At 45.4% G+C, this 25,601-nt stretch overlaps 1 protein-coding gene across 1 annotated transcript in view; it reads left to right on the forward strand.

Moving 5' to 3' along the window:
- LOC138672189 (zona pellucida-like domain-containing protein 1) overlaps positions 1-25,601 on the forward strand; it is a 282,724-nt gene that overhangs the window by 117,333 nt on the left and 139,790 nt on the right. Inside the window, exons 6-7 of the mRNA XM_069760197.1 lie at positions 6,936-7,016; positions 7,377-7,548. Of these exons, the coding sequence (XP_069616298.1) occupies positions 6,936-7,016; positions 7,377-7,548 (253 nt within the window). The remainder of the gene's footprint in view (positions 1-6,935; positions 7,017-7,376; positions 7,549-25,601) is intronic.

Genomic DNA, 25,601 nt, shown 5'->3' on the forward strand with positions numbered 1-25,601 from the left:
CCTTCTAAATAAAATTACGGTCAAATTTCAGTACCCCTTGCCGCTGCTGTCTGATTTGTTTGCTCGGATTAAGGGGGCTAGTTGGTTCACCAAGATAGATCTTCGTGGTGCATATAATCTTGTGCGTATTAAACGGGGCGATGAATGGAAAACAGCATTTAATACGCTCGAAGGCCATTTTGAGTACCTGGTTATGCCATTCGGGCTTTCTAATGCTCCATCAGTGTTTCAGTCCTTTATGCATGACATCTTCCGAGAGTACCTGGATAAATTCCTGATTGTATACTTGGATGATATTTTGGTCTTTTCGGATGATTGGGAGTCTCATGTGAAGCAGGTCAGAATGGTGTTCCAGGTCCTGCATGCTAATTCTTTGTTTGTGAAGGGGTCAAAGTGTCTCTTTGGTGTTCAGAAGGTTTCATTTTTGGGGTTCATTTTGTCTCCTTCTACTATCGAGATGGACCCTGTTAAAGTTCAGGCCATTTATGATTGGACTCAGCCAACATCTCTGAAGAGTCTGCAGAAGTTCCTGGGCTTTGCTAATTTTTATCGTCGCTTCATCAATAATTTTTCTAGTATTGCTAAACCGTTGACTGATTTAACCAAGAAGGGTGCTGATGTGATCAATTGGTCTTCTGCTGCTGTGGAAGCTTTTCAGGAGTTGAAGCGTCGTTTTTCTTCTGCCCCTGTGTTGTGCCAACCAGATGTTTCGCTTCCGTTCCAGGTCGAGGTTGATGCTACTGAAATTGGAGCAGGGGCTGTTTTGTCGCAGAGAAGTTCTGATTGCTCGGTGATGAAACCATGCGCCTTCTTTTCCAGGAAATTTTCGCCTGCTGAGCGAAATTATGATGTTGGCAATCGAGAGTTGCTAGCCATGAAGTGGGCATTCGAGGAGTGGCGTCATTGGCTTGAAGGAGCTAAGCATCGCGTGGTGGTCTTGACTGATCACAAGAACTTGACTTATCTCGAGTCTGCCAAACGGTTGAATCCTAGACAGGCTCGTTGGTCGCTGTTTTTCTCCCGTTTTGATTTTGTGGTTTCGTACCTTCCGGGCTCTAAAAATGTGAAGGCGGATGCCCTGTCTAGGAGTTTTGTGCCCGATTCTCCGGGTTTGCCTGAGCCGGCGGGTATTCTCAAAGAGGGGGTAATTTTGTCTGCCATCTCCCCTGATTTGCGGCGGGTGCTGCAAAAATTTCAGGCTAATAGACCTGACCGTTGCCCAGCGGAGAAACTGTTTGTCCCTGATAGGTGGACGAATAAAGTTATCTCTGAGGTTCATTGTCCGGTGTTGGCTGGTCATCCTGGAATCTTTGGTACCAGAGATTTGGTGGCTAGATCCTTTTGGTGGCCGTCTCTGTCGCGGGATGTGCATTCTTTTGTGCAGTCTTGTGGGATTTGTGCTCGGGCTAAGCCCTGCTGTTCTCGTGCCAGTGGGTTGCTTTTGCCCTTGCCAGTCCCGAAGAGGCCTTGGACACATATCTCTATGGATTTTATTTCGGATCTCCCCGTCTCTCAAAGAATGTCGGTCATTTGGGTGGTTTGTGATCGCTTCTCTAAGATGGTCCATTTGGTGCCCTTGTCTAAATTGCCTTCCTCCTCTGATTTGGTGCCATTGTTTTTCCAGCATGTGGTTCGTTTACATGGCATTCCAGAGAACATCATTTCTGACAGAGGTTCCCAGTTTGTTTCTAGGTTTTGGCGAGCCTTTTGTGCTAGGATGGGCATTGATTTGTCTTTTTCCTCGGCTTTCCATCCTCAGACAAATGGCCAGACTGAACGAACCAATCAGACCTTGGAAACATATCTGAGATGTTTTGTTTCTGCTGATCAGGATGATTGGGTGTCCTTTTTGCCTTTGGCTGAGTTCGCCCTTAATAATCGGGCCAGCTCGGCTACTTTGGTTTCGCCGTTTTTCTGCAATTCTGGGTTCCACCCTCGTTTCTCTTCAGGGCAGGTTGAGTCTTCGGACTGTCCTGGTGTGGATACTGTGGTGGATAGGTTGCAGCAGATTTGGACTTATGTAGTGGACAATTTGACTTTGTCCCAGGAGAAGGCTCAACGTTTTGCTAACCGCAGGCGCTGTGTGGGTCCCCGACTTCGTGTTGGGGATTTGGTTTGGTTGTCATCTCGTTATATTCCTATGAAGGGTTCCTCTCCTAAGTTTAAGCCTTGTTTCATTGGTCCATATAGGATTTCTGAGGTTCTTAATCCTGTGTCTTTTCGTTTGACTCTTCCAGCTTCTTTTTCCATCCATAACGTGTTCCATAGGGCATTGTTGCGGAGATACGTGGCACCTGTGGTTCCATCTATTGATCCTCCTGCTCCGGTTTTGGTTGAAGGGGCGTTGGAGTATATAGTGGAGAAGATTTTGGATTCTCGTGTTTTGAGACGGAAACTCCAGTATCTGGTTAAGTGGAAAGGTTATGGTCAGGAAGATAATTCCTGGGTCTTTGCGTCTGATGTCCATGCTGCCGATCTGGTTCGTGCCTTTCATGTGGCTCATCCTGGTCGGCCTGGGGGCTCTGGTGAGGGTTCGGTGACCCCTCCTCAAGGGGGGGGGGTACTGTTGTGAATTCTGTGGCCAAGCTCCCTCCTGTGGTCGTGAGTGGTACTTCGGCTGGTTCTGTCTATGAGCTTCCTTTGGTGGATGAGAGTGGTACTGCGGCTTCTGAGTTTCCTTCCTCAGGTGATGAGGTTAAGTCGCTAGGTGCTGCTCTATTTAACTCCACCTAGTGCTTTGATCCTGGCCTCCAGTCAATGTTCTAGTGTTGGTCTTGCTTTCTCCTGGATCGTTCCTGTGGCCTGTCTTCCTGCATAAGCTAAGTTTTGCTTGTGTTATTTTTGTTTGCTATTTTTTCTGTCCAGCTTGCTATATTGGTTTTTCTTGCTTGCTGGAAGCTCTGGGACGCAGAGGAAGCACCTCCGTACCAGGGTCTTTTTGCCCCCTCTGCGTGGTTGTTTGTAGGGTTTTTTGTTGACCGCAAAGCAATCTTTCCTATCTTCGGTCTGTTCAGTAAGTTGGGCCTCACTTTGCTAAATCTATTTCATCTCTGCGTTTGTATTTTCATCTCAACTCACAGTCATTATATGTGGGGGGCTGCCTTTTCCTTTGCGGTATTTCTCTGAGGCAAGCTAGGCTTATTTTTCTTTCTTAGGGCTAGCTAGTTTCTCAGGCTGTGCTCGAGGCGCATAGGACTGGTCAGGAGCGCTCCACGGCTACCTCTAGTGTGGTTGGATAGGATTAGGGATTGCGGTCAGCAGAGTTCCCACGTCTCAGAGCTCGTCCTATGTTTTTGGTAATTGTCAGGTCACTTTGTGTGCTCTGAACTTCAAGGTCCATGTGGTTCTGAATTACCTGTTCATAACAGGTCCCCCTATTTTACTAACCAGCTAAGGGTAAACAGACAGTGTGGGTTAATATTAATAGGCTGGGAAGGGGCCATGAATATTGGTCCCCTTTCAGACTAAGAACACCAGCCCTCAGCTTTTAGCCTTAGCTCTTCTCATTTTCTCTGGTGCATTAGCAAGTAAGGTAATAGTTTTGGGGTTGATGTCACCTGTTTTATGTCTGCTGACATCAAGCCTATGGGTTAGTAATGGAGAGGCATCTATCAGACACCCCCATTGTTAACCCTCGTTCTCAAAAAAAGTAATAAAGAGGCACACACAGAAAAGTACTTTAATTGTACAAATCACTCCCTGACAATTAACCTCTTTAACCAGTTACACTGAGCTTATGCAAATTGCCTCTTCTGAGAAAAAGAGGACTTAAACTCAGTGCCACCTGTTGGAAGTAGCGATCCTAAAAGTTACAATCAACCCTTTAAACGAGTCGTGCAATATAACTTAGGATAAAAGCCAAATCAGTATCTCAATTCGCAGACACGGTGTTTCGGGCTGTTGGCCCTCGTCAGTGTGAAGCATGAGAACTAATTTGGCTAGGTGAGAGGCTCAGGACTGGGGTCTAATGGGTATTGTTTCTCCTTATGGAGAGTGACATACCATCTCTGGCTTGTCAAGGTAAGGAGGCTTATTCGCCATACAATGCTCCTCTGGGAAATATAATATGCAAATTGCCTCTTCTGAGAAAAAGAGGACTTAAACTCTATAGCACCACCTGTTGGAAGTAGCGATTCTACAAGTCACAATCAACCCTTTAAACGAGTCGTGCAATATGACTTAGGATAAAAGCCAAATCAGTATCTCAATTCGCATACACGGTGTTTCGGGCTGTTGGCCCTCGTCAGTGCGAAGCATGAGAACTAATTTGGCAAGGTGAGAGGCTCTGGACTGGGGTCTAAGGGATATCATTTCTCCTTATGGAGAGAGACATACCATCTATGGCTTGTCAAGGTAAGGAGGCTTATTTGCCGTGCAATGCTCCTCTGGGAAATATAATATGCAAATTGCCTCTTCTGAGAAAAAGAGGACTTAAACTCTATAGCGCCACCTGCTTTAACCTTTCTCACGCTGCAAGTGGTGACATCAGTAAGGTTAAAGCAGTTCTCAGGCCAGCTCTCACAGAGCTTACCATGAGAACTGCTGCCTTTGACCTGCGGTAACCTTAATTATGTCACCGCTCATCACTGCAGCCGTATTCTCACGCTGAGCTCAGTGTGTTCCGACTGGTATGGTGAGAGGTCACATTAATGATGCCACTGTTCACCACACAATTCGGATGTAGCAGAGTTGGGCATGATCTTAAGACCCCATTATTATGGAATAATAATTGACAGGTGAGAATTACTTTGATATTTTATTTTTATTTTAGGTCAGTAAATGGGTAAAAGATGGTAATTTTTTGTTTGTGCAATAAAATGACTTTGTGCGTGTCTTTAATAATTTTGACTGCGTAGTTAGTAATGGGGTGTCTGATAGACACCTCTCCATTGCTTTCCCTTGGGTTTGATGTCAGCGGACATAAAATAGCTGACATCAACCCAAAACTATTACCAAATTGGCAACACACCAGTGCAATTGGAAAGAGACCAGGCTAAGCACTAGAACTGATGCATCTAATGGATGCACCATTTCTGGAGCGTCCAAGGACTGCTGTTCTTAGTCTGGGAGAGAGCCAATATCCATAGCTCCTCCCCAGTCTATTAATATCTGTCCTCAGCTGTCTGTCTTTGCTTTCTAGTAAAAATAGGGGGACCCCACATAATTTTTTGGGGTCTCCCCTTTACTGACCAGTAAACGCTAAGCAAACAGCTGTAAGCTGTTTTTAATAGGTTGAGAACCTTTTTGGCTTTTTGGCTATTTGCCCACTCCCAGAATAATAACAATAGCCCCCAGCTGTCTGCTTTCCTTCAGCTGGTTAGGAAAATTAAGGGGGACCCCACACCTTTTTTTATATTTTCTTATTTAATGTGCGCTATACACAGATGGTGGGTGCTGACTACAATTGTCATCAGCTTCGACTGGTCTCGCTCATCACAGGGAGACCAGGCGACAATGATGAGAGTTGTATTCAGCAACCCGTGCCTGGTAAAAGAGCAAACTGTACTGCTTTTCCCAGGCACCGGTACATGTCACACTGATGGTGCACGCAGATGGCACACGGATGTTACACATGGACATATGGACGCAAATAGCACCGGTAATCGTTTTTCCAATACCGGAAATATTAGTATGTGTGAAAGAGGCCTCAGGAAGGAATTGTTCACTGCCCTTTTACAGATTATTAAGTAATGCAATCACAAAACAGTCACTCCTAAATGACTCTCATCCTTACAAAAGCATGACTATGGTGCACTTTATACAACGGTTATGGTAACTTTTACAGTGACCTAAATGTGTCAAGCAGCATTCATCTGGTCTGAAGCTCTTCAACAGAAACTCCAGCTTGTCAAACCCTTTGATAGCACTATTATAATGACATGTTATGTTTGATTAGCTGTAGTTGAGTTTTTTCATCCTAATGCCATAAACATTATATTGCTCTTTTCCGAACGATGCTTTGGCTGATCATTCAGCAGACAGCCATCTCAGCCAACTCTCCCATACACAGGAGCCCTCAATCAGCTAAGTGCTACTTACTGCAACGGTTGGCAGTTTAACACCGGAAGCCGAATCCATCAATTTCGGCAGGTTTAGCCAATATTAGTCTAATGTGTATGGGGGACCTTAAGTTTTCCAGATGCATCATAGATGAGTTTGGATGCATTATGTTAGCGATACCTGGGGACCTGTGTAGGACAAGCAAATTAAGGTCATTGGGGTTTCTCAGACTCAATTGATAATGTACTTGAGAAGAAGCTGATTTGTACAAGTGCAATATCTGCCCATTAGTAATGCTTTCAAGGGTCTTCTTAGCAAAAGTTTCATGTGCCTTTTCATCTCAGAATTATAGAATCATAGTATTCCATCTTATCAGAGCGTCATACTCTCAGGAACAGCCAACCAGAACTAAATAGGCATGGATTTTTCTGTTTCCGACTCAAACATCATGTAAAAGGGAGGTAAAACATGACTTATCTAGGTATATAATATTGATCTCATCAGAACTCACTAATTTCAGATCAGTGGGGATCTGACATCATATTCCCCAATCGATCAGTCATTAACTCCTGTGGTAGCTGGATATACATTTTTGAGCAAAGCTGACCAGCACAGCCTTGCTGAATGTGTAGCTGCTGCTTCCAGGTATTGAGGATCAGGTTATATTCAAGAAAATTTCAGATGCAGGTCTCCAACCAACCTGATATTGGTGACCTATCCTCAGGATAGGTGAACAGTGTTATATGTCCAAATCACTCTTTTAGGCTGAAATTAGAATCATTAACATTTGTATGTAGGAATTTTTTTTGAGAAACTGTATTTGTCTTGTTACTCATATAAAAATATAGAAAAGATAAACAGATATGTATGACATTGTGATAATAACAATTTTGTTCTCTCTTTTGCTACCATTTTTTCATGATTTATTAATACAGTTGGAATGTTTTAATGGACTATTGTTATACAACCCCGTCTGGTAATCCAAACGATGACATCAGATATGATCTCTTTCTCAGGTAAAATGAACCATTTTATGTAAAAGTATGTTGTGATTTTTGTTTTATACTTGTTTATAGCTGTGATACAAGAATTATGTCAGTTTATTTATCAGTTCTCATAAATGCTACTGTAGCTATGCACATATCCATCAAAGTACATGGCTCATCCTCTAGTTTCATACATGTGTGCATACATACTGTAGAAACAATTCCATTTGCTCATGATTCAAAGAACAGCTATTAAATGCCAAATGTATCTATAGATAATTACATTACAATGTCACGTGCACTTACTTGATAAAACCCTACTAAAATCAAAACTAATTTATGTAAAAAATGTCTGTATTCATTGATGTGCCATTCTTCTTTCATTCAAAGCTGTGATAAAGACCCACAGACAACTATTTTTGAAAATGGGAAAAGTCAAATGGGGAGATTTTCCTTTGAGGTGTTCCGGTTCGTCAAACATAAAAACCAGAAAATGTCTACTGTTTTTTTACACTGCGTTACCAAATTGTGCAGATCAGATGATTGCCACTATTTAACACCTGTAAGTACAGAAACTGTTACTCAGAAGATTATCTTGAAAAAAAACTATAGAGAATCCTTTTTTGTGTTCAATTTACTATATGTACTGATGAACAAAAGGGTAACAATATTTTGAACTTTTGACTTTCAGGCTCCATATCTCACCATCCTCTACTGCTTTGAATGTGAGACTGCTATCATTTTATAGAAAATCAACTTCGCTAATCTCATACTTAAATTTGACTTACAACTATTTATCATATGGTTAGCTATGCGGTTTTGCAAATCAACCTTTGGCTTCCCAAACTGCTTTGGCCCTTCTGGGCATGTTCTCGATCACATACAAGCATGTCTCTACCGAAATCTGATCCCAGGTCTTTTCTACATGTTACCAAAGTTGGTAGATACTGGTCAACTCACTTGAGTATCTATACAGCTTTTTCTTCAACTCTACCCACAAGTAGAGATGAGCGAATATGTTCAGGTTCCCTCTTATTTGGCAAGCTATGGTGCTTGCCGATTAAGCTGCAGAGGGAACCCTGCTTCCAGGATTGCGCTGGCCGATCAGCTGATTGGCATCGCAGCTGCATGTGTCGTGGCTGTGTGACAGGCATGACACATGTATGGAGAGCCCAACAAACAGACTTTCCATGCATGTGTCGTGCCTGTCACACAGCCGCGACACATGCAGCTCCGGTACTGATCAGCTGATCAGGCAGCGCAATCCAGGAAGCCGGGTTCGCTCTGCAGTTCATTTGGCAAGCATGATAGCTTGCTGAATAAGAGGGAATCCGAGCAAATTCTCTCATCTCTACCCACAAGTGTTGAACAAGTGTTCAATTGGATTGAGGTTTGGGGACTGTGGGGCCCAATCGAGCACCTGTACTTCATTGTTATTGAACCATTTGTTTGCTAATCTCGACGTATGCTTTGGGTCATTGTCCTGCTGGAACACTACGCCATTCTTTTCATACCCATAGTATTAAGGTGACTGAGTATTATTATTATTATTATTATTATTTATATAGCACCATTAACTCCATTGTGCTGTACATGTGAAAAGAGGTTACATACAGGGTTATAGATATCATTAGCAGTAAACAAATTTACAATGATTGACTGGTACACAGGGGAGAGGACCCTTTCATTGTGGACTTACATTGTTCTGTCTTCATACACGTTGATACGGTGTGTGATCCGACATACGGCATAAACCATTTCTGTCTCCCAAATAAGCAGACTGTTCTCTGTAGTCTAACTTGTTTATTGTTAAACATGAGCGCGGTAAAACTATAAGAATACAAATGATTTGAGTAAGTATTGTGCAAATAGTAACATGACTGCAACTAACAGGGAAAGCATACAGGATGATGCAACTTCTATAATAACTACATACAGCAGGTAACCAAAAATAACATTTCCTGTGTACTGGCTGCTATACAGTTAATCACACTCTATAGAATATTACATAGCAAGAACAGAGATAATGATCTTACCGGATAAACTTAACCGGAATGGGAAGTAAGTGAGGTAGTTCAACACAGCAGATTAACACGTGTGTCCAGGGAAATACACAGAGAGAAAATGGAGTTTCCCCTTCCCATGATACCTTGGTGAATCCCAGAATGCAACACTCTAATAATTACTGAAAAACACAGGTAGTAAATTTAACCACCACTGGGTGGTGCTATAACACAGCAAAACCAAAACTATGGTATTAAACCTTTTTAAAGCTAGATACGAAACCTGACCTTCACTAGAATGGGCAGAACACTCCCCGCTTGGCATCAACCGATGACACCCACAGGTTCTTTTGGCGAAAACAGTAAGACAAGTTCCACAACTGGTCTGAGGAATAGTTTACTCTCCCTGGACTTGCCTACATTGACCTCGACCTTACGCACCTTCCCATCTTTGCTTGGGAGTATCTTAGTGATGAGGCCTAGTGGCCACTCATTACGGTGAGACTGGCTGTCTTTCATGAGAACGACATCACCGGTTTTGATGTTTGGTTTGTCGGTCTGCCACTTCTTCCTGGGTTGTAAGGTGGAGAGGTACTGCTTCCTCCATCTGTCCCAGAAGGTATTGGAGAGACTTTGGACTTGTCTCCATTGTCGTCTGTAGAGGTCTTTGTTGCTAAATTCTCCAGGTGGAGCGCTGAGAACGCTGGCTTTCTGAGTAAGTAACATGGCAGGGGTGAGAATGGTCGGATCCTCAGAGTCACTAGAAAGTGAAGTCAATGGTCTAGCATTAATGATGGCCGAAACTTCTGCCAGGAATGTGGTCAAACTTTCATGTGTGAGTCTTGCACTACCTGCTTGCAAGAAGATGGAGTCAAGGATTCTGCGTGCCATTCCTATCATCCTCTCCCAAGCACCTCCCATGTGAGAAGAGTGTTGAAGATTGAAAGTCCAGGTGCATCCCTGCTCGTTCAAGTATCTTTCCACACTGGTGGTGTCTAGGTTGGAAGGAATTTGAAGTTCTTTCACTGCTCCTACAAAGTTGGTACCTCTATCGGAGCGTATGTGCTTCACGGGCCCTCTGATGGCGATGAAACGTCGGAGTGCATTTATAAACCCTGAAGTGTCCATGGACTCAATTACTTCAATGTGGACTGCTCTGATGGACATACAGGTGAACATAACCACCCAGCGTTTGGCGTTGGCTTGGACTCTTCTAGTGTGCCGTGCAACCACAGACCATGGCCCGAATACGTCCAGTCCGATGTTGGTAAAAGGAGGTTCTGTACTAAGTCTGTCTGCTGGGAGATTGGCCATCTTTGGCTTTGAGTCCCACCATGGAGTTTGCGACAAATCACGCAGTTGTAAATGAGTTTACTCACGCATCGCTTTGCTCCAACTATCCATAATCCAGCCGTTCGGTAAACAGTCGGCCCTGATGTTTCACCAAGACGTGGTGGTGTTGCACAAGCAGGGTCGTGACATGATGATGTCCAGGAATTATTATAGGATGTTTCTCCCCAAATTCCACTTCAGCTTCTTGAAGACGACCTCCAATTCTTAACAGCCCATCTTGGTCGATGATTGGATCAAGCTTCTTCAAGACACTGTCTCTAGAGACAGGTTGGTTTTTATTGAGGTTATCTATTTCTTTGGCGTAACATTCACGCTGTATGGTACGAATTATAACGTTCTTGGCATTTTCAATGTTTGGAATGGTAAAGGCAAGCTTGCAGTGGTGCCAACCTTTGCAAGGTTTCTGGATGGCGGGTGACGTTGACTTGTAGGATCGAGCCACATGAATTAAACAAACGAGGGCACGAACAAGCGAGTTCCAAGTTGAGAACCTATTGAAATGGTGGGATTTGAGGTGATTGTCTTTAGTCACCGTACGTAGGACGGATACCTGAGGGCGGATTTCCTCCTCTGCCACCGGATCTACCAGTTCAAAGATGTTTGACTCGTCCATGTATGGCGTCGAACGGTATAAGAATGTAGGGCCAGTAAACCAGGTTGTGTCCTTAAGGTGACTTGCTTCAATGGATCTGGTTGCGTGGTCCGCAGGATTGTGGTTTGTGGACACATAATGCCACTGTTTAGGGTCGGTGGATCTCCTGATCCTTAGCACCCGATTGCTGACATAGACATAGAAACGACGAGTTTCATTGCAAATGTACCCCAACACTACCTTGCTGTCGGTGTAGAACTCGATTTCTTTGACCTCCAGGTCCATTTCTGTCGAGATAAGCTCAGCTAACTCTACTGCTAACACAGCTGCACAGAGTTCCAGTCTGGGTACTGTGTGTTCACGGAGTGGGGCCAATTTTGTCCGGCTCATAACAAGCCTCACGTGGCATTGTTCATTGATGTCAGTAGTTTTCAAATACGCCACTGCTGCAATTGCTTTGGTTGAGGCATCGCAGAAGATACAAAGCCTTTGCATCTTGATTTCTGTTGATGGCACAGAAGCATATGGTCGTGCAACGTAGAGACTTGACAGGGCTTCTAAAGAGTTCTTCCATCTTACCCACAAGTCTCTTTTCTCACTGGGAAGCGGATCATCCCAATCGGATGTCTCTTGGGTGAAGTCTCTCAACATCATTTTACCTTGGATAGTTACAGGAGTTACAAATCCCAGAGGATCGTACAAGCTGTTCAAAATGGACAGGACACCTCTACGCGTGAAAGGTTTCTCCTTCAAACACTCTATCATTACTCCATTACTAAAGAAACCCACCCTCGACCCATCCTGCACAAACAACTACAGACCGGTCTCCAATCTCCCCTTCATCTCTAAACTCTTGGAGCGCCTGATATACTCCCGCCTTACCCGTTACCTCTCCACTCACTCCCTCCTAGACCCTTCACAGTCCGGTTTCCGCCCCCTACATTCGACAGAAACTGCACTCATCAAAGTGACCAATGACCTTCTGACAGCAAAACGTAATGGTGACCACTCTCTGCTCATTCTTCTCGACCTTTCTGCAGCTTTTGACACTGTTGACCACCCTCTCCTGCTCTCTAGGCTCCAGTCACTAGGCATTAAGGACACTGCTCTCTCCTGGTTCTCCTCCTATCTTTCCGACCACTCCTTCAGTGTTCTGTTCTCTGGCTCCACTTCATCTCCTCTTCCTCTCACTGTTGGGGTACCTCAGGGCTCAGTCCTTGGCCCCCTTCTGTTCTCTCTCTACACGGCCCCAATTGGACAGACCATCAGCAGATTTGGCTTTCAGTACCATCTTTATGCCGACGACACACAACTATATACGTCATCCCCTGACCTTACCCCCGCTGTACTACAGAATGCCACTGACTGTCTGTCCGCAGTCTCCAACATTATGTCCGCTCTCTATCTGAAACTCAACCTCTCCAAAACTGAACTTCTTCTGCTCCCACCATCTACTAACCTCCCTAAATCTGACATTTCCCTCTCCGTGGGTGGCACCATAATAACACCCCGGCAGCAGGCGCGCTGTCTGGGTGTTATGTTTGACTCCGATCTCTCCTTCACCTCCCATATACAATCTCTTGCCCGCTCGTGCCGCTTACACCTAAAGAACATCTCTAGAATCCGCCCTTTTCTCACCATGGAGACAGCTAAAACCCTCACGGTCGCCCTGATCCACTCCCGCCTGGACTACTGTAACGCTCTATTAATTGGCCTCCCCCTCACTCGACTTTCCCCTCTCCAGTCCATCCTTAATGCAGCAGCCAGGGTCGTCCATCTGGCTAATCGTTACTCGGACGCGTCCGCTCTTCGCCAGTCGTTACACTGGCTGCCCATTCATTACAGGATACAATTCAAAGTACTTGTTCTCACCCACAAAGCTCTCCACAGTGCGGCACCCCCTTACATCTCCTCCCTCATTTCTGTCTATCAGCCTAACAGACCACTGCGCTCTGCAAATGACTTTCGGCTAACCTCTGCACTAATCCGTACCTCCCACTCCCGACTCCAAGACTTCTCCCGTGCTGCGCCAATCCTCTGGAATGCTCTACCCCAAGATATTAGGACCATCCATAATTTGCATAGTTTTAGGCGCTCGCTCAAAACACATTTGTTCAGAGCGGCCTATCACGTTCACTAATCAAAGTTATGTTATGTTTGTGTGTGTGTAGCCCATTCACTATCCCCATCTATTCCCCAACCCCTGAAGATGGCTGGACCATGATTGTAAATACATCATTGTAAATACACACCTGTACTTTGTATCTCCCCCACCTCATTGTAGATTGTAAGCTCTCACGAGCAGGGTCGTCTTATTTTGCTTTAATTATTGTATTGTTAACGTTGTTACTTATGACTTTTGTGTTTGAAACTGTTAAACTGTAAAGCGCTGCGGAATATGTTGGCGCTATATAAATAAAGATTATTATTATTATTATTATTTCTCTTCTTCGCTGATCTGGAAGGTGAATGCATCCTTTTTCAAATCCCAAAGTAAACCCAGGCTCCGCTGCATAGGAAGGGAGTCCATGCTTAAATCCAAGTCTTTTAAATCGGTTGAGTAATCTTGAGAGGGAAAGGCTGCCATTAGTTTTTGGCTGTTGGAAGCAATTTTGTGCAACCTCAAATTGGATGAAGCGAGCATTTGTGCCCTTTTCAGGAGACTGACTGCCGACTCATCTGTGGGTGTGGATTTCAGGCAGTCATCTACGTAGAAATCCTTTTCCACAAAAGATCTTACATCCGATCCATACTTTGCTTCACCCACTCTGGCTGAATGTCTAAGCCCATAGATAGAGACAGCAGGGGAAGGGCTGTTCCCGAAGATGTGTACCTTCATACGATATTCCACGATGTCCTTGTAGGGGTCATTATCGCGGTACCAGAAAAACCTCAAGTAGTTTCTGTGTTCTTCTTTAACCCCTTCAAGACCCAGCCTATTTTGACCTTAAAGACCTTGCCGTTTTTTGCAATTCTGACCAGTGTCCCTTTATGAGGTAATAACTCAGGAACGCTTCAACGGATCCTAGCGGTTCTGAGATTGTTTTTTCGTGACATATTGGGCTTCATGTTAGTGGTAAATTTAGGTCAATAAATTCTGCATTTATTTGTGATAAACACGGAAATTTGGCGAAAATTTTGAAAATTTCGCAATTTTCACATTTTGAATTTTTATTCTGTTAAACCAGAGAGATATGTGACACAAAATAGTTAATAAATAACATTTCCCACATGTTTACTTTACATCAGCACAATTTTGGAAACAAAATTTTTTTTTGTTAGGAAGTTATAAGGGTTAAAATTTGACCAGCGTTTGTCATTTTTACAACGAAATTTACAAAACCATTTTTTTTAGGGACCACCTCACATTTGAAGTCAGTTTGAGGGGTCTATATGGCTGAAAATACCCAAAAGTGACACCATTCTAAAAACTGCACCCCTCAAGGTACTCAAAACCACATTCAAGAAGTTTATTAACCCTTCAGGTGCTTCACAGCAGCAGAAGCAACATGGAAGGAAAAAATGAACATTTAACTTTTTAGTCACAAAAATTATCTTTTAGCAACAATTTTTTTATTTTCCCAATGGTAAAAGGAGAAACTGAACCACGAAAGTTGTTGTCCAATTTGTCCTGAGTACGCTGATACCTCACATGTGGGGGTAAACCACTGTTTGGGCGCACGGCAGGGCTTGGAAGGGAAGGAGCGCCATTTGACTTTTTGAATCAAAAATTGGCTCCACTCTTTAGCGGACACCATGTCACGTTTGGAGAGCCCCCGTGTGCCTAAAAATTGGAGCTCCCCCACAAGTGACCCCATTTTGGAAACTAGACACCCCAAGGAACTTATCTAGATGCATAGTGAGCACTTTGAACCCCCAGGTGCTTCACAAATTGATCCGTAAAAATGAAAAAGTACTTTTTTTTCACAAAAAAATTCTTTTCGCCTCAATTTTTTCATTTTCACATGGGCAACAGGATAAAATGGATCCTAAAATGTGTTGGGCAATTTCTCCTGAGTACACCAATACCTCACATGTGGGGTTAAACCACTGTTTGGGCACATGGTAAGGCTCGGAAGGGAAGGAGCGCCATTTGACTTTTTGAATGAAAAATTATTTCCATCGTTAGCGGACACCATGTCGCGTTTGGATAGCTCCTGTGTGCCTAAACATTGGCGCTCCCCCACAAATGACCCCATTTTGGAAACTAGACCCCCCAAGGAACTTATTTAGATGCCTAGTGAGCACTTTAAACCCTCAGGTGCTTCACAAATTGATCTGTAAAAATGAAAAAGTACTTTTTTTTCACAAAAAAATTATTTTCGCCTCAATTTTTTAATTTTCACATGGGCAGTAGGATAAAATGGATCATAAAATTTGTTGGGCAATTTCTCTCGAGTACGCCGATACCTCATATGTGGGGGTAAACCACTGTTTTGGCACACGGCAGGGCTCGGAAGGGAAGGCGCGCCATTTGACTTTTTGAATGGAAAATTAGCTCCAATTGTTAGCGGACACCATGTCGCGTTTGGAGAGCCCCCTGTGTGCCTAAACATTGGAGCTCCCCCACAAGTGACCCCATTTTGGAAACTAGACCCCCCAAGGAACTTATCTAGATGCATATTGAGCACTTTAAACCCCCAGGTGCTTCACAGAAGTTTATAACGCAGAGCCATGAAAATAAAAAATAATTTTTCTTTCCTCAAAAATGATTTTTTAGCCTGGAATTTCCTATTTTGCCAAGGATAATGGGAGAAATTGGACCCCAAATATTGTTGTCCAGTTTGTCCTGAGTACGCTGATACCCCATATGTGGGGGTAAACCACTGTTTGGGCGCACGGCAGGGCTCGGAAGGGATGGCACGCCATTTGGCTTTTTAAATGGAAAATTAGCTCCAATCATTAGCGGACACCATGTCACGTTTGGAGAGCCCCTGTGTGCTTAAACATTGGAGATTCCCCAGAAATGACACCATTTTGGAAACTAGACCCCCAAAGGAACTAATCTAGATGTGTGGTGAGGACTTTGAACCCCCAAGTGCTTCACAGAAGTTTATAACGCAGAGCCATGAAAATAAAAAAAAAAATTATTTTCTCAAAAATGATCTTTTAGCCTGCAATTTTTTATTTTCCCAAGGGTAACAGGAGAAATTTGACCCCAAAAGTTGTTGTCCAGTTTCTCCTGAGTACGCTGATACCCCATATGTGGGGGTAAATCACTGTTTGGGCACATGCCGGGGCTCGGAAGTGAAGTAGTGACGTTTTGAAATGCAGACTTTGATGGAATGCTCTGTGGGCATCACGTTGCGTTTGCAGAGCCCCTGATGTGGCTTAACAGTAGAAACCCCCCACAAGTGACCCCATTTTGGAATCTAGACCCCCAAAGGAACTTATCTAGATGTGTGGTGAGCACTTTGAACCCCCAAGTGCTTCATAGAAGTTTATAATGCAGAGCCGTGAAAATAATAAATACGTTTTCTTTCCTCAAAAATAATTATTTAGCCCAGAATTTTTTAATTTTCCCAAGGGTAACAGGAGAAATTTGACCCCAAAAGTTGTTGTCCAGTTTCTCCTGAGTACGGTGATACCCCATATGTGGGGGTAAACTACTGTTTGGGCACATGCCGGGGCTTGGAATTGAAGTAGTGACGTTTTGAAATGCAGACTTTGATGGAATGCTCTGCGGGCGTCACGTTGCGTTTGCAGAGCCCCTGATGTGCCTAAACAGTAGAAACCCCCCACAAGTGACCCCATTATGGAAACTAGACCCCCAAAGGAACTTATCTAGATGTGTGGTGAGCACTTTGAACCCCCAAGTGCTTCATAGAAGTTTATAATGCAGAGCCGTGAAAATAATAAATACGTTTTCTTTCCTCAAAAATAATTATTTAGCCCAGAATTTTTTATTTTCCCAAGGGTTACAGGAGAAATTGGACCCCAAAAGTTGTTGTCCAGTTTCTCCTGAGTACGCTGATACCCCATATGTGGGGGTAAACCACTGTTTGGGCACACGTCGGGGCTCAGAAGGGAAGTAGTGACTTTTGAAATGCAGACTTTGATGGAATGGTCAGCGGGTGTCACGTTGCGTTTGCAGAGCCCCTGGTGTGCCTAAACAGTAGAGACCCCCCACAAGTGACCCCATTTTAGAAACTAGACCCCCCAAGGAACTTATCTAGATATGTGGTGAGCACTTTGAACCCCCAAGTGCTTCACAGACGTTTACAACGCAGAGCCGTGAAAATAAAAAATCATTTTTCTTTCCTCAAAAATTATGTTTTAGCAAGCATTTTTTTAGATTCACAAGGGTAACAGGAGAAATTGGACCCCAGTAATTGTTGCGCAGTTTGTCCTGAGTATGCTGGTACCCCATATGTGGGGGTAAACCACTGTTTGGGCACACGTCAGGGCTCGGAAGTGAGGGAGCACCATTTGACTTTTTGAATACGAGATTGGCTGGAATCAATGGTGGCGCCATGTTGCGTTTGGAGACCCCTGATGTGCCTAAACAGTGGTAACCCCTCAATTCTAACTCCAACACTAACCCCAACACACCCCTAACCCTAATCCCAACTGTAGCCATAATCCTAATCACAACCCTAACCCCAACACACCCCTAACCACAACACTAACCCCAACACACCCCTAACCCTAACCACAACCCTAATTCCAACCCTAACCCTAAGGCTATGTGCCCACGTTGCGGATTCGTGTGAGATATTTCCGCACCATTTTTGAAAAATCTGCGGGTAAAAGGCACTGTGTTTTACCTGCGGATTTTCCGCGGATTTCCAGTGTTTTTTGTGCGGATTTCACCTGCGGATTCCTATTGAGGAACAGGTGTAAAACGCTGCGGAATCCGCACAAAGAATTGACATGCTGCGGAAAATACAACGCAGCGTTCCCGCGCGGTATTTTCCGCACCATGGGCACAGTGGATTTGGTTTCCATATGTTTACATGGTACTGTAAACCTGATGGAACACTGCTGCGAATCCGCAGCCAAATCCGCACCGTGTGCACATAGCCTAATTCTAAAGGTATGTGCACACGCTGCGGATCCGCAGCAGTTTCCCATGAGTGTACAGTTCAATGTAAACCTATGGGAAACAAAAATCGCTGTACACATGCTGCGGAAAAACTGCACGGAAACGCAGCGGTTTACATTCCGCAGCATGTCACTTCTTTGTGCGGATTCCGCAGCGGTTTTACAACTGCTCCAATAGAAAATCGCAATTGTAAAACCGCAGTGAAATGCGCAGAAAAAAACGCGGTAAATCCGCCATAAATCCGCAGCGGTTTAGCACTGCGGATTTATCAAATCCGCAGCGGAAAAATCCGCAGAGGACCAGAATACGTGTGCACATTCCTAACCCTAACCCTAGCCCTAACCCTAGCCCTAACCCTAACCCTACCCCTAACCCTACCCCTAACCCTAACCCTAACCCTACCCCTAACCCTACCCCTAGCCCTAACCTTAACCCTAACCCTACCCCTAACCCTAACCCTACCCCTAACCCTACCCCTAACCCTAACCCTACCCCTAACCCTAACCCTATTCTAACATTAGTGGAAAAAAAAAAATTCTTTATTTTTTTATTGTCCCTACCTATGGGGGTGACAAAGGGGGGGGGGGGTCATTTATTATTTTTTTTATTTTGATCACTGAGATATAATCTATCTCAGTGATCAAAATGCACTTTGGAACGAATCTGCCGGCCGGCAGATTCGGCGGGCGCACTGCGCATGCGCCCGCCATTTTGGAAGATGGCGGCGCCCGGGAGAAGACGGACGGGACCACGGCTGGATCGGTAAGTATGATAGGGTGGGGGGGGACCACGGGGGGGGGATCGGAGCACGGGGGGGGGAATCGGAGCGCGGGAGGGGTGGAACGGAGCGCGGGGGGCGTGGAACGGAGCACGGGGGGGCTGGAATGGAGCACGGGGGGGTGGAACGGAGCACGGGGGGGGGGGGTGGATCGGAGTGCAGGGGGGGTGATTGGAGCACGGGGGGGTGATTGGAGCACGGGGGGAGCGGACACGAGCACGGGGGGGAGCGGAGCACTGGACGGAGGGGAGCCGGAGCAGTGTACCGGCCAGATCGGGGGGTGGGGGGGCGATGGGAGGGGTGGGGTGGGGGCACACTAGTATTTCCAGCCATGGCCGATGATATTTCAGCATCGGCCATGGCTGGATTGTAATATTTCACCCGTTATAATGGGTGAAATATTACAAATCGCTCTGATTGGCAGTTTCACTTTCAACAGCCAATCAGAGCGATCGTAGCCACGAGGGGGTGAAGCCACCCCCCCTGGGCTAAACTACCACTCCCCCTGTCCCTGCAGATCGGGTGAAATGGGAGTTAACCCTTTCACCCGATCTGCAGGGACGCGATCTTTCCATGACGCCGCATAGGCGTCATGGGTCGGAATGGCACCGACTTTCATGACGCCTACGTGGCGTCAAAGGTCGGGAAGGGGTTAACAAGGAAGCAGTGAAACATCTGTTGTATGTCGGCCGTAAATGCTACTGCATCTTTGCGGAAACGAAGGAGTACTCCCAGAAGTCTGTTGTTGAGGTCTGGACAAGATAGAAAGACGTCGTTTAAAGAAACACCTTCGTATCTGGCACTTGAGTCAAATACCACTCTTATCTGAACAGGTTTCTTCGGATGATACACGCCGAAAATAGGTAAGTACCAACATTCCTCGGAATCTTGAAGTACAGGTGCAATTTCCGCGTGGCCACTCTGGAATATTCTCTCCATGAAGGTAAAGAAGTGTTCTTTTGTCTCTGGTGACTTCTGCAGTTTGCGTGTAAGGGAGACAAATCGACTGTACACAAGTTCTCTGTTGTTGGGTAAGCGTTGCCTCTGTGGTTTGAATGGTAAAGGTGCGACCCAACTCTTTGATTCATCTCTTACTATCTCTCGCTCCATGATGTCCAAGAACAGTCTGTCCTCTATGGACGTTGCTACGTGGTTGTCTTCTCTTATCCTGTGGAAAACTGTGCACCCTATATGATCTTGCTCACCGTCGCATGCATGGTCTTCACAGGAGGGATCAGCTAACGGACAAGATGGAGGGGTGTTGTGTGGCAATTCTTTAATCAGGAAACTGCTCTCGCATGGCTGGAAGAGAGACGGGCGTCCATTCTCGAGGGTATTGGTGAGCATGCTGTTGACTGATGTCGGCCTGTGTGCTCCACCCAAACAGACGTCTCCCACAATGACCCATCCTAGGTCAAGTCTCTGAGCATATGGGGCATTTTGTGGGCCGTTGATCTGTCCTCTAGCCTTATGGACCCGTAGAATGTCTCTGCTGAGGAGTAAGACGATAGGGGCTCCTTGGTCAAGCTCCGGTATCAGGTGAGCTATACGTCTCAAGTGGGTGTGATGAGCTGCTACCTCCGGTGTAGGTATCTCAGACCTGTTGTCCGGAATTTGATTGCACTCCAGTATCGATGGCAAGGATAAGCAGGTTTGACCGTCTATAGACTCTACTTTGAATCCGGTCGCTTTTCTCCCCGCCGTCTCGACAGTACCTGCACATGTCTTCAAGGAGTACGGAGAGCCGGGACCAGCAATGTTGAAGGTGTCGAAGAGAAAGGGCTTAGCTAGAGACCTGTTGCTCTGATCGTCCAATATTGCATATACCTTGATTGCCTTATCCCGTTGGCTCGCTGGGAATACTCTGACAAGACAGATCTTCGAGCAGGATCTCCCTGCTACAAATTCCTTGCAGATCTCTGTACACTGAGAAGTGACCACAGGGGTGTCAATGTCAGTGTCCGTCTGTTTTTCGGCAGACTCCTCTACTCGCGACGATACCCCTGAGGGTGGTCCAGGGTGTAAAGCCGTGTTGTGCTCCACACTACTGCATTCTGCGCATTTCACACTGGTTTCACAGTTCTTGGCGAAGTGTGAGGTAGTCGCACACCATCTGAAGCATATCTTGTTTTCCTTTAGGAAGCTCTTACGGTCTACTAGAGGCTTCTCCCTGAAGGCTCTACATTTTAGTAGAGGATGAGGTTTCTTGTGTAGGGGGCAGTGTTTGCTGAGATCCTGAGGTTTGTCCTCCTCTGGAGAGGACTTAATTGCCCTGTAAGGAAAACCTGTGGAGGTAACATTAGTTTTGTGTACTGCCACTGGTGTTTTACTGGGTTTTACACCGGAGGCAGTGGTACATGACATAGTGAAATCGAAACTGGGGTCATTTCTAACTTTAGCCTGCTGAGCAACAAAGTCTACAAACACCCTGAAAGGAGGAAATGGCACCTTATGAGCCTGTTTGTAACGGGACCCGTGACTGACCCACTTTTCTTGTAAGTTGTAAGGGAGCTTTTGGACGATTGGGTTGACACCTCTGGCAGTGTCCAGGAATGCCAACCCTGGTAGGTCACCTTCTGCCTGAGCAGCATGCACCTCCATTAACAAGTTGTTCAGTTCTCTGAGCTTTTGATAACCCTTATTTGCTATCTTGGGGAAATCATCAATTCTTTTATACAAAGCATTTTCTATAGCTTCTATTGACCCATAACATTCTTCAAGTCTCTCCCACACCATGCGAAGTCCTGTGTGTGGGTACTTTATGTTAATGTTCCTGATTCTTTTGGCATGTTCAGCTGACTCACTCCCAAGCCACTTAACCAGTAGATCTAACTCTTCACTACTGGAAAGATGCAAGTCTCTGATGGCGTTCTGGAAGGAGGCTCGCCAAGCTCTGTAGCTTTCAGCTCGATCGGTGAACTTTACAAGTCCCTTGGTCACCAGCTCCCGGCGGGTAAAAAACCTTGCAAAGTTCATAGTGGCTGAGTCAGTGTCAACATGAGCTGGTGTGCTGTTGTCATTCAGTGTGTGTGGTGCATCCTCATACCTGGTAGGAGCTTCTCGCTTAGGAAAGTCTGTATAAAACCGTTCTGAAGCGAAGGGTGTCCCTGTCAGTCTGGGAGGGGGCCGTACCTTCTGTTCTGTAAGACGGTAGTGGTGGTCGACGTCGTTTCGCAGTATACCTTCCTGCTTCCAGTACGGTGTTTGGAGGAAGGATCTCTGGTAATCTGTATAGGCTGGTTGGTGTAACGGATCAGAGTTGTCTTCTATTCCGGGATGTTGGTGGACATAATCTGAGACGCGTTGAGCAGGGTCCTGACGATCAAGGTCTGGTCCACGTACGTCGCTGTCACGCTCAGATTCGGGAAACTCCACGGCTTCTAAGAACTCAGCTTTGGCTATTGCGGCTGCTGCTTCTTTTTTCAGCGGAAAGCCTTTCTAACGTCGCTCGCAGGCGTGCTGTATCTGCGTCTCTATCGGCTTGCAGGAGGGCTCTTTCTGCTTCTTGGCAGGCTATTTCTGCTTCTCTATTTGCTTGCAGGCGGGCTCTTTCTGCTTCTTGCTCTGCTTGTCTTAACTTTAACTGCATCTCTTGTGCAGCGAAGGAGGATCTTACCTTCGCCGCCTCAGCTTCTGCTCGGGCGAGGGTGACAGACCTTTTCGAGGAAGACTTGCTAGAGCGGCTTGTATGGGACCTCATCCTGAGTGAGGATGCTCGACTTGCAGACATTGTGTGTCCGTTTGCAGGCTGTAGGACGTCTCAGAGCGGGTAGGAATGACTTCAGTGTAGACTGAGACGTGTAGCGCTTGGCGGGCAATATGGCGGCCGCTGCGGTATCTGCAGGCTGTGCGGTGTGGTACAAGCGGCTGTGTAAGTGGTCTTGTTAATGCTGGCATCTAGCCTGGTTTTGCTAGCCTCCCCTGGTATTTAGCTTCTGTTTTACTGCTTGCTGGTATCTAGCCTGCGTTTTACTGGCCTCGGCTGGTATCTAGAATCCGTTTAACTGTTCTGTCTTCATACACGTTGATACGGTGTGTGATCCGACATACAGCATAAACCACTTCTGTCTCCCAAATAAGCAGACTATTCTCTGTAGTCTAACTTGTTTATTGGTAAACATGAGCGCGGTAAAACTATAAGAATACAAATGATTTGAGTAAGTATTGTGCAAATAGTAACATGACTGCAACTAACAGGGAAAGCATACAGGAGGATGCAACTTCTATAATAACTACATACAGCAGGTAACCAAAAATCACATTTCCTGTGTACTGGCTGCTATACAGTTAATCACACTCTATAGAATATTACATAGCAAGAACAGAGATAATGATCTTACCGGATAAACTTAACCGGAATGGGAAGTAAGTGAGGTAGTTCAACACAGCAGATTAACACGTGTGTCCAGGGAAATACACAGAGAGAAAATGGAGTTTCCCCTTCCCATGATACCTTGGTGAATCCCAGAATGCAACACTCTAAGAATTACTGAAAAACACAGGAAGTAAATTTAACCACCACTGGGTGGTGCTATAACACAGCAAAACCAAAACTATGGTATTAAACCTTTTTAAAGCTAGATATGAAACCTGACCTTCGCTAGAATGGGCAGAACATACATTCTTCGGGATAATGAGGAAGAGACAGGAGGTCGGTGTGCTGCAGCACTGGTGATGGTGAGGCGGCAGCTCTGGTGGTGGTGAAGCAGCAGCTCAGGTGGTTGGTGAGGCGGCAGCTCTGGCGGCGGTGACACAGCAACTCGGGTGGTTGGTGGGGTGGCAGTGGCTCAGGTGGTTAGTGAGGCGACAACTCAGGTGGTTGATGAGGCGATAGAATGGTTATTGCAGGCTGTAGACTTTCCTGAAGAGATGGGTTTTCAAGTTATGTCTGAAAGATCCGAGGGTGGTGGATAATCGGACGTTTTGAGGCATGGAATTCCAGAGGATGGGGGATATTCGGCAGAAATCTTGGAGGCGGTTGTGTGAGGAACGAATAAGTGTGGAGGAGAGTAGGAGGTCTTGGGAGGATAGAAGACTACGCGAGGGAAGATAGTGGGAAATTAGTTCAGAGATATAGGGAAGGGACAGGTTGTGGATGGCTTTGTAGATCAGTGTTAGTAGTTTGAACTGGATTCGTTGGGGAATTGGGAGCCAGTGGAGGGATTTGCACAGGGGTGAAGCAGGGGAGTAGCAAGGAGAGAGCTGGATTACCTAAGCAGCAGAGTTGAGGACAGACTGGAGTGTTGCAAGGGAGTTAGCGGGAAGGCCACAGAGGAGGGTGTTGCAATAATCGAGGCGGGAGATGATGAGGGCATGCACGAGAGTTTTAGTAGATTGTGGGCTGAGGAAGGGACGGATTCTGGCAGTATTTTTGAGTTGGAGGCGACAGGAGGTGGCAAGACTTTGGACGTGAGGTTTGAAGGACAGGGCAGAATCAAGAGTTACCCCGAGGTATCGTATTTCAGGTGCGGGAGAGAACGTGATGCCTTTTACCATAACAGATAGATCAGGTAGGGGGGATACGCGAGATGGGGGAAAGATGATGAGCTCGGTTTTGTTTACATTGAGTTTTAGGAACCAAGATTTGAAGAAGGAGGATATGACTGACAGACACTCCGGGATTCTGGACAGAAGAGAGGTGACATCTGAGCCAGAGAGGTAGATCTGAGTGTCGTCTGCATATAAGTGGTACTGGAAGCCATGGGACTTTATGAGTTGTCCTAGGAAAAGGGTATAGATGAAAAAAAGTAGATGCCCTACGACAGAACCTTGAGGGACTCCAACAGAGAGTATGGGCGGTATAAGGAGGTAGTGTGGGAGTGGGAAACGCTAAATGTGCAGTCGGAAAGGTATGAGGCAATCCCAGACATTGCAAGGCCTTTGATGCCGAGGGAAGAAAGAATCTGTAGCAGTAGACAGTGGTCGACTGTGTCAAAAGCAGAGGATAGGTCGAGAAGGAGGAGGATGGAGAACTGTCTGTTAGCTTTGGCTGTGAGTAAGTCATTAGTAATTTTGATCAGAGCAGTTTCGGTGAAGTAACACGTCTTTTAGAATACTCACATGTAGCTCATCATTGAGACTACCATTGATCCTGCTCAAGTATACAACACATTTGCTCAAATCAGAATATAGTCTCTTGACGTTTGTCTCATTGCTTCAAATCATCCATTTCCAATCTTCTCCTGTTCACTTTTTGTACTTTTTTGCAAACTCGAGCTGATGCTTCTTATGATGATATTGAAGTCCAAAATTCTTCACCTTTTTTCAGGCCACCATTTAAAACTTCTGTAACGTACGTCGCACGGTACTTGTAAGGACGACTGTGATCTCACTATTACGAAGCATTTGAGCCACCTCCACTGCCCTGTTTGTCATGCCAGAATTGATAGAACTTGTAATGAGCCCACTTCTAGACTCTGATATTTTGCCTGGATATCCACCTCTTGGTTTTTAAATGGATGGATTTCATATTCTTGCAACTTTCATGGCACTCCAATGATGCAGTTCGGCAGTATTTTTTGCCAAGAGACATCGATGGGCTAGATGATGCTGTTTCTCTTTTCTTGAGAAATCTTCTTCATGGCTGCTCCTCAATTCAAGCTAGTGACCTTTTACTTCAGAATCAACACACTGAGTTATTAGGGAATGTGAAAACAGGTTGCATTTTGTAATATACAGGAAGAAAAATATTTTTCCACAACCAGGAGCAAAACAGTAACAATGTAGTGACAAGACAAAAATCCATATAACTAATCCTATACAATACGGTTGGAAGTCAAATTTATGTGTGAGATAGCCAAAATGTTAGTCTATAAAATAATGTCAGTCTTATGCTCTAAGCTGT

The sequence above is a fragment of the Ranitomeya imitator genome, chromosome 3, assembly GCF_032444005.1.
Source record: "Ranitomeya imitator isolate aRanImi1 chromosome 3, aRanImi1.pri, whole genome shotgun sequence".
Classification (NCBI taxonomy): Eukaryota; Metazoa; Chordata; class Amphibia; order Anura; family Dendrobatidae; genus Ranitomeya; species Ranitomeya imitator.